At 57.8% G+C, this 12487-nt stretch overlaps 1 protein-coding gene across 3 annotated transcripts in view; it reads right to left on the bottom strand.

The window, feature by feature from the left end:
• Nucleotides 1–371: 371 nt before the first annotated feature.
• MB21D2 (Mab-21 domain containing 2) overlaps nt 372–12487 on the bottom strand; it is a 33432-nt gene continuing 21316 nt past the window's right edge. The window contains exons 1-2 of one of the 3 annotated variants that reach the window (XM_007502448.3): nt 6336–6863; nt 372–2961 (exon numbers count right to left, since the gene is read on the bottom strand). In XM_007502448.3, coding sequence (XP_007502510.1) covers nt 1697–2959 — 1263 coding nt within the window. In that variant the 5' untranslated portion in view covers nt 2960–2961; nt 6336–6863 and the 3' untranslated portion in view covers nt 372–1696. Of the gene's footprint in view, nt 2962–3469; nt 3693–6335; nt 6864–12487 lie in introns of those variants that run through there. The other 2 variants (XM_007502449.3, XM_001368971.4) reach the window with 2 other exon arrangements.

Here is a 12487-nt window from a genome sequence, read left to right as displayed (position 1 = left end):
GAGAGAGGGAGAGAGTTTTGCGAAGTCCCTTGGAATGCTTACATTCCAAACAATCTCTCTGTCTTGGGCACAATCTAATAACATCACCTGGAATCATGTAAAAGTCATCCCCGGCCAGGTGTGCTGGGTGATGATGGCGAGGTGCCGGTCATGAAGGGGCAGCAGCAGGCATGGGAGCCCCTCGAAAACTCTTCTTTCTAGCTGTGCCAAGAACAAGCTCCCTCAGGATTTCTGGTTTGGACACAAAAAGAATTCCTGTATGGTGCAAGCACATCCAGGCACAGGCACGTGCGTGCACACACGCTCACACACACACGTGCACACACACACGTGCACACACACACACACACACAAACCTTTTCGAAACCAGAAAATGTCTATTATTTTATTATCGTTTGCCCTGTCTTTGACTTCAGGTGGTTCACTAAGTTCATTCTCTTTTAGAAGCATAACACGAATTCCCATGCAAACCCCAAGGCTGCCAAGCCCCGCTTCCGCCAAGGCGAGACCCGCCGCAGTCTGGAGGAGGGAGGTCGCCGAGGAAAGCTGACCGAGGCCTCAGCCCGAGCAGGGCGGCAGTTACGTCTGCAGTACAGAAGAGGCAGAGTCCGCGCTTGACACAGAGGCTTTCCAGTCAGCGAGACGTCTGCCCCGAAGGGCTGGCACCGAGTGTAGGGTGAGGCCGGACGTCCAGGGCCGTGCCGTGCCCACTCTGCCGCGGAGCAGCGGGCACAGCGGACGGAGGAGGCACCCCTGGAGCCGAGCTTTGGGCCGTTCCTCACCACGTGTCTCAGGAGAACACGACGGATGCCCAGGAGCGTTCCAGTGTGGTTCCAGGAGGACCTCCAGGGTGAGGCTGCATTTCACCAGCAGATGGTCATCGAGGGAGGTGGACGGACACACACACACACACACAGACACGCGCACACACACACACAAGGACGAAGACAATGGCAGAGATTTCATTAGTGCAAATAACATGGACGATGGTATGTTCTTTAATAGGATTTAAATAAGGCTTCAAATAATGACAGCACGACGAGCGCTCGGGCACCGCAGTCCACCTGGAAAGCTCGGCCGCGCGGCTGGGCTCGAGGATGACTACATTCACAGAGGCGGCTTCCACGGCTACGAGTCAGTAGCCATGAACGGCTCTCCGAGTCTGGGTTTTCTTGGTGGATTAAAAAGGGGGAAGAAGGCCCCGAGCGACGCCATCAGCAAGGCTGATCCAAGGCGCTGCTCCTCCCGCCTTCTCTCTGGCGTTCCGAGATGGAAGCTCATGACAAATAAAAAAGCCCCAAATAAAAATAGATTTCTCGTAGGGGAGGAGAGCTTCCCCGCCGCCGCCAGAGCGGCACACCAGGGGAGGGACGGAGGGACGGAGGGGAACGAAGGTGGCCAGCAAGGCCGTGGGCACGACCGCAGCTATGGCTCAAGTTGTCTGAAGAAAGCAAACAAGCCCCCTGGCCCGGCTGGCCCCCCAAGCAGACCCCCTCGGTGACGGTGACGAGGAGGAAGAGGAAGGTCCGAGGTCCACCGGGAGAGCGGAAGCCTTCTGTGGGGAGGCCGTTCCCGACGGAGCCAGCCTGTGCCGGACGAGCGCGAGAGAGAGCGAAAGAGCCCGCACGCAGACACACACTAAACTCCGCGGAGACGGTGGGCTCGAACCCGGGGAAGAACCGAGGCGGCCGGAAGCTCAGAAGAACTTGTCGTCGATCCTGAAGTGCGGCCGGGTGACGTCGTCGGGGTTGATGAAGACCGAGATGGACTTGCCCGGGTTCTCGGTCACCAGCTGCTGCAGCTTTTTGGCCAGGCGGTCGTCGGGCTGGTTGGGGTCGCCCCCGTCGGACTGGGGGGAGGGGATGCTGGTGGCGCTCCCGCGCCGCTGCAGCTCCAGGGTCAGCCGGTTGGCCGCCTTGACGTGCTCGATGGCCGTGCGCAGGTGCTCGGCGGGGTCCGAGCGCACGGAGGAGAGCTTGCGCGCGTGCAGCATGACCGTGTCCTCGCCCAGGTGCTCCAGCATGTTGCACTGCGGGATGAAGTAGTTGGGGCACATCTTGTTGACGAGGCAGTGCTGCAGGTCGTCGATGAGGCCCAGCAGGAAGTGGGCGGCGCAGTCCTCCTGCGCCAGGTAGCTGGCGGGGAGCCGGTCGCAGGCCCAGAGCATCATGCTGCGCAGGTGGTACGGGCTGATGGCCTTGGGCCGCGACAGCAGCTTGATGATGATGGCCTTGCACGCCTGGTACGCCTGCATCAGGCTGCTCGAGATGCACTTCTTCAGCTGGACCTCGCTGCGCGCGAACGACAGCCGCCACTCGTTGTCCTTCTTGCCCTTGTGCGAGCAGGCGGGCACCAGGTAGAAGCCGCTGATGACCTCCTCCTCCGTGATCTTGCCGTCCCAGAAGTGGTTCTCCATGAGCCAGCTCTGCGCCACGGCCGGCCAGCCCTTGAAGGACACCACGGGCACGATGTCGTAGAGCATGCGGCTGCTGCCCACGCCCAGGATGATGGACAGGATGGTGCCGCTCTTCTCCACCTTGTCCACGCGCGGCATGCCCCGCTGCGGCTTCTTCTGCACCTCGGACAGCACCACGCGGATGGAGTCGTAGAACCACTCGGCCACCTTGATGGGCGAGAAGAAGTAGTTGGTGGCCCCGCTGGCGTGGTCGGCCACGGTGCAGCAGTCCCTCCACTTGCTGATGGTGCCCTCGTCAAAGAGCCGCAGGCTGAGCCACGAGTGGCACAGGGCCGAGTGGCGCATGTCCAGCGTCACGGGCTGGTTGCGGTCGTGCAGCTTCAGGGCCGGCACCAGCAGGGTGAAGTCCATGTCGTAGTCGGTGCCCCGGGCGTAGACGTTCAGCTCGTCCAGGTCGAGGTCCACCACGCCTTCCCGGACGCCCCCCGAGAGCAGCAGGTACTCGTTGGCCACCGGCAGCTTCTGGTCCAGCTTCTGCACCATCCCTGCAAGGCAAAGAGAAAGGGCTGTTTTAGGGCAGCCTCGAAGCAGTAGGAAGGACCCAGGAGAGCTCCAGGGAGCCTCCCCGTCCTCCACTTCCCTATTCCTGAAGAGGCAACTGAGACTCGGAGAGCTTAGGGACCCGTCCTGAGTCAGGGGCAGAATTAAGAGCCCGGGGCAAACAGTGCCCTTCCCACTGCTGGGGTTCAGTCATTTCCCTTGTGTCTGACTCCCTCACCCCACTAGGAGGTCCTGGAGCGATGTGCCAGATGAGGAAACTGAGGCAAGCAGGCTGAGGTGACTTTCCCAGGGCCACACAATCAGAAGTGTCAGATCTGAATGTCTGAAAATGAGTCTCCCCAATTCCAAAGCCCACGCTCCATCTAGCAGCCCCCATCAGAGAGAAGCCCGGGTCCGCCCACGGAAGAGCCCGGCTGGAGGGGTTCTGGCAGAGGCCCCAGGGACGACGTTGTGCTGGGTCTATTGGTGTTGGCTGGTTTTGTTTTTCCTTACGTTGAATAGAAGGATCCACGGACTACTTAGTGATCTCAAAGCCCATCAGACAATGTTGAAAACGGGCATCGATAGTGCTGGTTACCCAAAAGGAAAAAAGTAAATGCAGAGTCTAGGAGGGAAGCTGCACTGATGCTCTCTCTGTCTGTCTCTCTGTTCTCCGCGTCTCTCCCGTCTTTGTCTCTCTCTGTCTCTCTGCTCTCTCCTGTCTCTCCCCTTTGTCTCTTTTCCCGCTGTGTCCCTCTGTCTCTGTGTCTCTCCCGTCTTTGTCTCTCTCTGTCTCTCTGCTCTCTCCTCTCCAGTTTCTCCCCTTTGTCTCTCTCTCATCTGTCTCTTTTCCCTCTCTGTGTCCCTGTCTCTCTTGTCTGTCTCTATTTTCCCTCTCTGTCTCTGCTCTCTCTCCAGTCTCTCCCCTTTGTCTCTCTCCCATCTGTCTCCATTTTCCCTCTCTGTCTCTCTGCTCTCTTCTGTCTCTCCCCTGTGTCCCTGTCTCTCCTGTCTGTCTCCATTTTCCCTCTCTGTCTCTCTGCTCTCTCCCGTCTCTCCCCTTTGTCTCTTTTCCCGCTGTGTCCCTGTCTCTCCTGTCTGTCTCTATTTTCCCTCTCTGTCTCTCTGCTCTCTCTCCTGTCTCTCCCCTTTGTCTCTGTCTCTCTGCTCTCTCTCCTGTCTCCCCCCTTTGTCTCTGTCTCTCTGCTCTCTCTCCTCTCCAGTTTCTCCCCTTTGTCTCTCTCTCTCATCTGTCTCTTTTCCCTGTGTCCCTGTCTCTCCTGTCTGTCTCTATTTTCCCTCTCTGTCTCTCTGCTCTCTCTCCTGTCTCCCCCCTTTGTCTCTGTCTCTCTGCTCTCTCTCCTCTCCAGTTTCTCCCCTTTGTCTCTCTCTCTCATCTGTCTCTTTTCCCTTTCTGTGTCCCTGTCTCTCCTGTCTGTCTCTATTTTCCCTCTCTGTCTCTCTGCTCTCTCCCCTTTGTCTCTTTTCCCTCTGTGTCCCTCTGTCTCTCTGCTCTGTGTCTCTCCCCTCTCCTGTCTATCTGTCTCTGTATCTCTCCTCTCTCCTTTCCTGGACATGCCATCCCTCCCTCCCTCTCTGTCCCGGCACTTTCCACGTATTTTGGGAGGAACTTCAGTTCCTTCAGAGTTGGTTGGAGCCCCCAGCGGGCCACGAGCCTCGGGTTCTTGGTAGTCACGGTGGTGGTGGCAGAGAACACAACTTGGCAGGTGCCGCAGAGGCTCACCATTGGCTGTCACCGGTTAAGGGGCTTCCAGGGGGAGCAGTTCTCCGTGGCTCCACCAATGCCATCAGCCACAGCACCCCAGAGCCTGCTCCTGCTCTCTGGATTTCTCGGTTGGTTTGGAGCCCTCCCTTCCCCTTTAGAACCAAGCCTGGGAGGGGTCCAAGGCTAAGAGAGGGAAGGCTGGGCAGGGGGGCCCGGCCCCGGCACCCTCTGGACTCTTGGTCCTGCCTCTCCTACAAGGAGCTCAAAGCCCTTTCACACCCGCCATTTTGGTTTTTGCTGTTCATGGTTTTCCCATAAGACGTTTTTAAAGATATCTCAGGAAGACTGTGAATTAATTCACTTTTAAAAGTGAACTTGGCTCCCGTGGTAATGAGCATTAAATGGCACACACACACACACACACACACACACACACACACACACACGTACCCAAAACGCAGCTTGTCACCTGTCAATGGACAGAGGAAGTGTGTCCTGAAGAGACCCTTGCTGGGCTCCAGGCATTGAATGGGAGCCCCCATTTACAAGTAGGGAAGCTGAGGCAGACCAAGGTGAAGTGACTTGCCTAGGGCCTTATAGCCCTCCATGGCTGCGGCTGGATTCAAACTCAGGTCTTTCTGAGCCCAAGGCCAGCTTTCTAAACACCTGGCACCTTGTTGTCCTGGCGCTGGGCAGAGTCAAGCTGAACTGGCTGCATCGTCCTGGGCAAGTCCCTTAGTGTGTCTCATTGGTAAAATGGGGATAGGAGGAGCCCCAACCTCACGGCTGAGCTCAGGACCCCTGGAGTATGGCAGGGATGTCCCGATGCCATCTGGTTGCCCCACGTGCCAACTGGGCTTTCCTGGGCAAGGCTCTGACTCTTCCGTTCTGCAGGGCAGCTCGGCCGAATGTCCCCCAAACCAGGGGAACCCCAGGACAGAGAAACAAATTCAGCTTGGCAGCCTGAGCCTGATGCACCCTCGCCAGCTCCTACCTATTAGGTGCCCGTCACCTCGAGTGTGGGCACAGGGCTATCGCCACAGCCGGCCCCTGCCCAGGGCCCGATGGGAGTGACCCGGGCTTAATGAGCCTGAGGACTCTGGAGGCTCCCATGCACGGGTAGCGCCACAGAGGCAGAACTCACACCCAGATCTTCCCGGCACCCCATTCTTACAGAGCGACCCTCAGGGTTCTGCTGCCCATCTGCTGCGGAGTGTCTGAGTGAACCCCTGGGCAGCCATTCCCTCCTCCCTGCCCCCTGGCAGGAAGCTCTGACGCATGCCCACCTGGCATGGGGAGAGGAATCGGGTGCCCAGGGGCTCCCGCAGGGCACTTTCCATTGACTAGAATCGGTCTCCATTCCCAGCGGGGCTCTGTCATTTGGCCATCATGGGCTGGCAGGACCTTCCGGGACCTGGGCCTGGCACCCACGGGCAGCTGTGCCCCCAGTGCCCCCTGGGCACGGAAGGATGCCGCAACTGCAGAGGGCAGGGAGTGGGCGGGTCTGCTCTCACCCCACCCCCTCCAGGCGCCTCCATCCTTGGCCCAGTCCCTTTATGGTTCACTCGCAAACTCGAGGCTGAGGCTGAGGCTACACCCAATAGCCTTCTCTCCCTCCTCCTCCAGGGAGCCTTCCTGGCAGCGGGCTCTGACCTAGCTCTGTCTACACTTCTCTGGACTAGATCACTAATGGGGTGAAGAAGCAAGGCCGGCAGGCGGGTGCCTTCACAGTCGTCCTGTAAGCGAACAAGCATAGGATTCCCGGCCTGGTGTGTCGGGCCAGGAGGGAGCAGAGAGGCTCAGCGGGGCCTGTGCCATGCCCAGGGTTCCAAAGATGGCGGCGGTGGCGACACGGGTGAGCCTGGACAGAGCCCCTCAGGTTCCACTGCCTGAACTCAAAGCAGCTGTACTGTTCAGTCCATGCGTCCCACCTTTCTTGAACCCAGAGCACAGAAGAGCGTTGACCGGAGGCGCCATTTTGTGTGTCAGAAACGATGACGTCATTCAGGAGCGAGCCGGAAGGAAGCAATCTCTGTACTGGGACAAGCGGAAGCGGCTGCCCCGTCAGGAAACCCTGGAGGCTTCGGCCAGGCTGAATTGGCACCCACCTTCCGGGGCGCACCAAGAAAAGGGGGAAACGAGCAACGTCCTGGGGAGGTCTGGGGAAGAAATGGCGCCCCGACTCTCCCAGAGGCCTGGAAGAGAGCCCGGGACTGGGCAAGGCTCCAGAGCAGCCCCAGGCTGGAGCCCCGCCAGTTTTGTGTGCACCCCCTCCCCTGGGCGGCGCCAGAACCCTGGGGCTTGTCCGGCCCCTCCCCCTCCTCCAGGAAGTCCCAGGCATTCAGCTTGGGGGGGGGGGGGGCGGCAGCGCAGGGAAGGGGCCCAAGCAACCCCCAAAGCCCGGCAGGGAGAAGCCTCCAGCCCATCCCACGTTCCAGTCCCCTGCTTGGTCTCTCTGGCTTCTCCCCGTGGGACAGATGGGCGTCTCCTCCTCGGTACGATTTTTAGGAAAAGCTTCAGGACAACCTGAGCCCCGCCAGCAAAGAGGCTCGAAAGGCCCTGAATCTAGTCGTGAGGAGGCTGCGTGTTGGGAAGACCTGAGATCGAATTCCGCACTTTGGGCCATTTGCCTCTGGCTCCTCTGTTGCCGCAGCCTCAGTTCTCTGGACTGTAATATGGGGCTAAGAGGAGCGCTTGCAGTCCAGACCAACACAAACGCATGTTAGGTGGTGAGAGCAGAGCAAGACCAGAGCCCGGGGCTCCCTGTCCACAGGCAGGCGGGCTCAGTGGCCCGGAGGCAGGAGTGACCCTGGGCAAGTCACTGAGCCCCCAGGGCCAGCCCTGTTCAGCTTCCATAGGAGATGCGCCTGAATGCCCAGTGAGAGCCAGCGCTGCCAGGGGGTCCTGAGCCCCGCGGTGCCCCCGGTGCCATCACGAGGGCGCTCACACACCTGGCCCTTCTGGAGCTGTGGGCGAGGGAGGGGGAGGGGGAGGAGCCTGACTCCCGCTGGGCCCCCCAGGCTCCCCCTGACAGCCAGGGCGGCAGCACCAAGGGAAGCTCCTCACTCTCATTTCTGAGTCACTTCCTCGGGCGGGCGCCAGATGGCCCCACACGCCGCCTCATGAGCTGCCTCATTTATTTGTTTATTTATTTCCTTCCCCATAGAGGAAGAGGCAGCCTGATGGATTCTGGCTGGAGCTGTCAGGAACCAGGAGAGCCCCGCCCCCCTCACTCCCCCCCCCCCTCCCCCAGCCTCCTCTGGGCTGCACCAGCCCTTCTTCCCTTTTCTGAGCTGCCTCTAGGGCAGCGGGTACACCTGGGGAGGGGAGCCCCGGAGCGCCTCCTCCGGCCATTCAAAGCCGGATTCTTTGGCCTCAACTTGGCCCAGGTGGGCAGGAAGGGGAGGAGAGGAAGCGGCTCCCCAGAGGTCCCTCCCTCCTGGTGCCCAGCCCCCGGGGGGGGGGGGGGGGGGGGAGGGAGGCGCTCAGGGGCATCATGAACTATTCATCCCCTCGGAATTTTTCATGCCCCGCCCCCGCCCCCGCCCCGCCTCCTCAGGGCCGCCATTACGAATTCATGAATGAACCTCCTGGGAGGAGAGTGGGCGGGGCGGAGCCGGAGGAGGCGTGCCAGCATCTGCGGGGCCTCCGGCAGGCCGTTTATCACCCCAGAGATGCCCCCCCCCCAGCCTGCCGCGGAGCTACCCTCGGCCAACCAATCCAGGCTGAAGCCCAGCAGGCCGAAGCCCCGCATCCCCCCCCCCCCCTCCCCGTGGCCTGGGCACTTTTGTCCTGGCAGGAAGCCGGGCGGCCGGGGCTACAGGTGAGGAAACTGAGGCAGGCAGAGGGCCCACCGGGACCCGAGGAGTCTGGGGAGCCGTGACGGCAGCACCCGAGGAGCGGCAGGGCCTGGCGGCGGCGCCAGAAGGCCTTTTGGGACAGTCAGGCGCTCCTGGAGAAGTCCCCAGCAGGCCCACCGAGCTGGAACACAGTGAAGAGGGAGAAGGCCCGGGGCGGGGAGGCCAAAGAGGAGGGAGCCCAGACCGTGCGGGGAAGAACATCGGCGACGGACAGACAGAGGAGACCCCTGGAAAGGGCCCGGAGCAGGCAGGGAGCCACCGCAGTCCACTGAGCCACGGTCTACCAGGCGAAGCCTAGCAGAGGCCCGAGGGAGAGGGAAGGAGGGACAGGAGAGACCCCACAAGGCCCTATGACAAGCCCATGTGGGGCCTATGAAGCCCTGAGGGCAGCCCCCCCCCAACTCTAGTCTGACTCCAAGGTGGGCCCATGGGGGAGGGCTGGATAAATCAGGGGAGGGTCATCCCCGGAGCAGATCATCTGAACCCACCAGGATCCAGTAGGAGCAGAGCCAAGATGGGGCTGAGAGAGGCAAGGAGGCCGAGGCGGAGGAGGAAGGAGGAAAAGAATAGAGCTGAAGAAGAGGCCAGGAAGTCGGGCAATGAGATCACCACAGCCTTAGAGGCCGAGGCCAGAATGGAGATGGGAAGCCATCAGTGATGGCTGGGAAAGAAGAGGCAGGCAAAAGGGCAGCACTGGGGGAGGCTGGGAAAGTTCTCACAGAAAAAGGGAGTGCTTGTGAGCTACCCAACCCCATCCTGGCTCCACTGAGGCCCAGGCACTGCCTCGCTAACCCAGAAGGCCTCAGACTCTGATTGAGGTTCTGGGAGACCACGAGGCCCTCCTCCCTCACTTTAGACATGACCAGATAGGGTTAGAGAGGCTGAGCGCTCTACCCTCCAACCCGCGTCATACTGAATCCGAGCACAGCACTCTGCACGGTGCCACCAGTGGCTTGTCTCACTGGGGCAGCCTCACAAGAGCCCAGGGAAGGAAGGCTTTGTCCTGCCCAAAGGCACATAACTGGCCCACGGCGGAGGTGAAACTTGAACCCAGGACCTCGGCTTCCCACATCCAATGTGCCCTCTGCCAGCGCTTTCCCTCAAGGGCCCCAGCTGCTGTGGAAGCCTCAGTGGGTGTGACCCCAGGGCTGACATCCCAGGAGGTGACACAGAACGAATCTTTCTGAAGATACCAGGCGCAGAGGCAGGGATGTGGCCCCTTTGACACCCCCCCCCCATCAGTATCGGAGCAAAGACCTCCCATTTTCCCCTCCAAGGGGAGCAGACAGACAGACAACAAACCACTGGCCTCTTCCACATGGAGTCAGCAGCTGCCAGGCACCAGGCTGTGTGGAGCACAGACTGGGCATCAGATGGCACATGCATTACCCAGAGCGCACCATCACCCCCTCCCCAGGCCACCCATTTTCCCCAAAGAGCATCCTCACAGGCCAGGGGCCCCCAGGGCCCAGTTCATCTGGAATCAGACACGCCAAGGGCCTGGCACCATGGAGATGGGTCTCAGAAGCCGGAGGGAATGAGGCATGAGGGGGGCTTGGAGCCGGTCTCCAGGCTTGTCCTCGCAGCAAAAAAGAAGCTGGGGGTGGTGGGGGTGGGGCGCAGAACGAAGCACCCAGATGCCTGCTAGGTTCCTGCTTTTTTTAACTGAGAAACACCAGGGGCATCTTAACACCATTCTCTGCCCAGGACCCATTGCAGAGACAATGGTGACAACAAAGGCAGGAAAGAGCTGGAAACAAAACCCATCTTAGCCCTCTCCTCATTGGTGAAGAGGAAGGGGCCCGGATGGGCCTTAGGGCTGACCTGAGGTCCATGTTCTGGGGGACACCTGGACTACAGCCACATGTGCATACCCAACCAAGACCCTTGACGATGGGGACCTCATTGCCACTCGTAGGCGCTCTAGCAACAAATCCAAGTCAGTGCTGACCCATCTGCTGTGGACCAGGATCCAGCCCAGTGATGCCCAGATCTGACTGGACCCTCCTCAATTCTGCCATCTTCACAGGCTCCTGAATCGTTCTAGGATCCTACAGAAATCTCGTTTTAGCCTGTAGCCCTTTCCTTCGCCAGTCTACGTCAGGGTCTATCCTGCACATGATGATCATCCCAAACATGCCTTCTTTCTGCTTCTCACTCAGCCCTGAATTTCCCATCTCCAACCCTTTGTCCTGAATGTTCTAATACAAGGCACTGCTCTCCTCAATGGCTGCTGCCTTATGGAGCCCCTCTCTTCCCCCTAAGATGCAGCTCAAACCTTTCTTGGGATCCCCAAATGCTAGCACCCTCTCTCCCAACCTCTTCTTGTAGCTAACTAGAGATAGCTGGGTGCAGGGTGTGAAAGAAAATCCTTTATTGTCTATCTTGAGTTAACATTAACTTAAGTACCCCTACTTAGATTGTGAAGAAAGGATTAAGTCTCCTTTATCTACTCTTAAATTGAATCAACAAAAGATTGAACACCCTATTTAGTACTAGGTGAGATTCAGAAAATTCATACCATAAGTTGTGAATCCTTTTGATGAGAACTTAACCTTCAGAAGGTGAGAAGTAGGTCCCAGATACTGCCCCCTGGGCAGTGCCAGACAGTTTGGAAACTGTGATTGGCCCCTGTGGAGCAGGGAGGAGACAAGAAGCCACCATAAAAGCAAGCCTTGAACTCCCTCAGAACAGATGGTCTTTGAGAAGATACTCTGAAGAGATCGTCTTCTGGAGATAGTCTTCTGACTAGGGAGAGTCTTAGAGGGAGCTTCGCTGGAGCCTATGGCTTGGATTGTGGGTCTGGAGCTTGGCTTCAATTTGAACTCTGACTCCTGGACTATTTCATCGGGTGAATGAAAGGTTGACTCCTTTCCTAGTTTCCTAAGAGACTAGCTTCCATCTTGGAGGAGGCCACTGGTTACTCACCACCAGCCTTCCTGGTTGAGAGCTAATTCATCTCTGCCTGGATTAAGCAGACACAGAGTAAATATTTAGGTTGGTAGGATAGATAACCTCTCTAACCTCTTCACATTTTTCCACTTTATCATTTCCCCTACATTTTGTAAGTATTTGTAAATAAGTTTCTGACTCAAGATATAATAAATATTGGCAACCACATAATTTCATAAAATTATTGTCCAACCATTAAATTTAACCCTTACAAAGGGAGAATTTGAATTCAAATCCAGGCTCAGACTCTACCTGTGGGGCTGAGCAAGACATGACATCCCTCTCAGTCTCAGTTTTTCCTTCTGAAAAATAGAAATGGTAGCAACACCTACCTCAAAAGCTTGTTGTGAGAGGCACATGAGAGAATGTATGCAAATGCTTTTCAAATCTTAAAGCACTTTATAGGGGCCATTATTATTCTAATCAAAGTTAAAATATGGAATGAGCACTTGGTGATGAGGGAGAGACTCAGGCTCAGAAATATATATCTGAGAATCATCTCAGAGATGAGAGAGACAGGAAGGGGTGAGGGGTGGGGGGGGGGGGGGAGACAGAGAATGTAAGTTTCCTTCAGGCTCAGATCTCACCATTTAGGGAAGCAGAGATTAACTGGAGAACTCCATTGCCAGCCATCAACGCCTATGAACTTGGACTCCCAAGTCCAGCAGCCAGAATTACCACTGTGGGGGCTAGATTTAGGGAAGCCCTAGAGCCACTCGGTGAGGGGGGATGGGGAGGGTGGAGGTTACCTATACCTGTTGCAAATTCTGCTGAGAATGAAGAGAATTCGATTTCTTTTAGATTGATGCTGCGTAAAATTAATTCCACTTATTTTGAACGCATTTTGTGTAAACAAATACCTGATCATCTCTGAAATGACCTGCAGCTGGAGAATTCCTGAGTATCTCTACTTAGGGTTTAAATAAACGCGAACCTCTCAGACGCCTGGAATCCCTAAGCATGTTTAAAGAGAAAACCTCCTATTGGAGAAAT

The sequence above is a fragment of the Monodelphis domestica genome, chromosome 8 (genome assembly GCF_027887165.1).
Source record: "Monodelphis domestica isolate mMonDom1 chromosome 8, mMonDom1.pri, whole genome shotgun sequence".
Taxonomy (NCBI): Eukaryota; Metazoa; Chordata; class Mammalia; order Didelphimorphia; family Didelphidae; genus Monodelphis; species Monodelphis domestica.
Note: the sequence above shows the minus strand (reverse complement) of the source record. Positions and strands in the feature narration are given on the sequence as shown.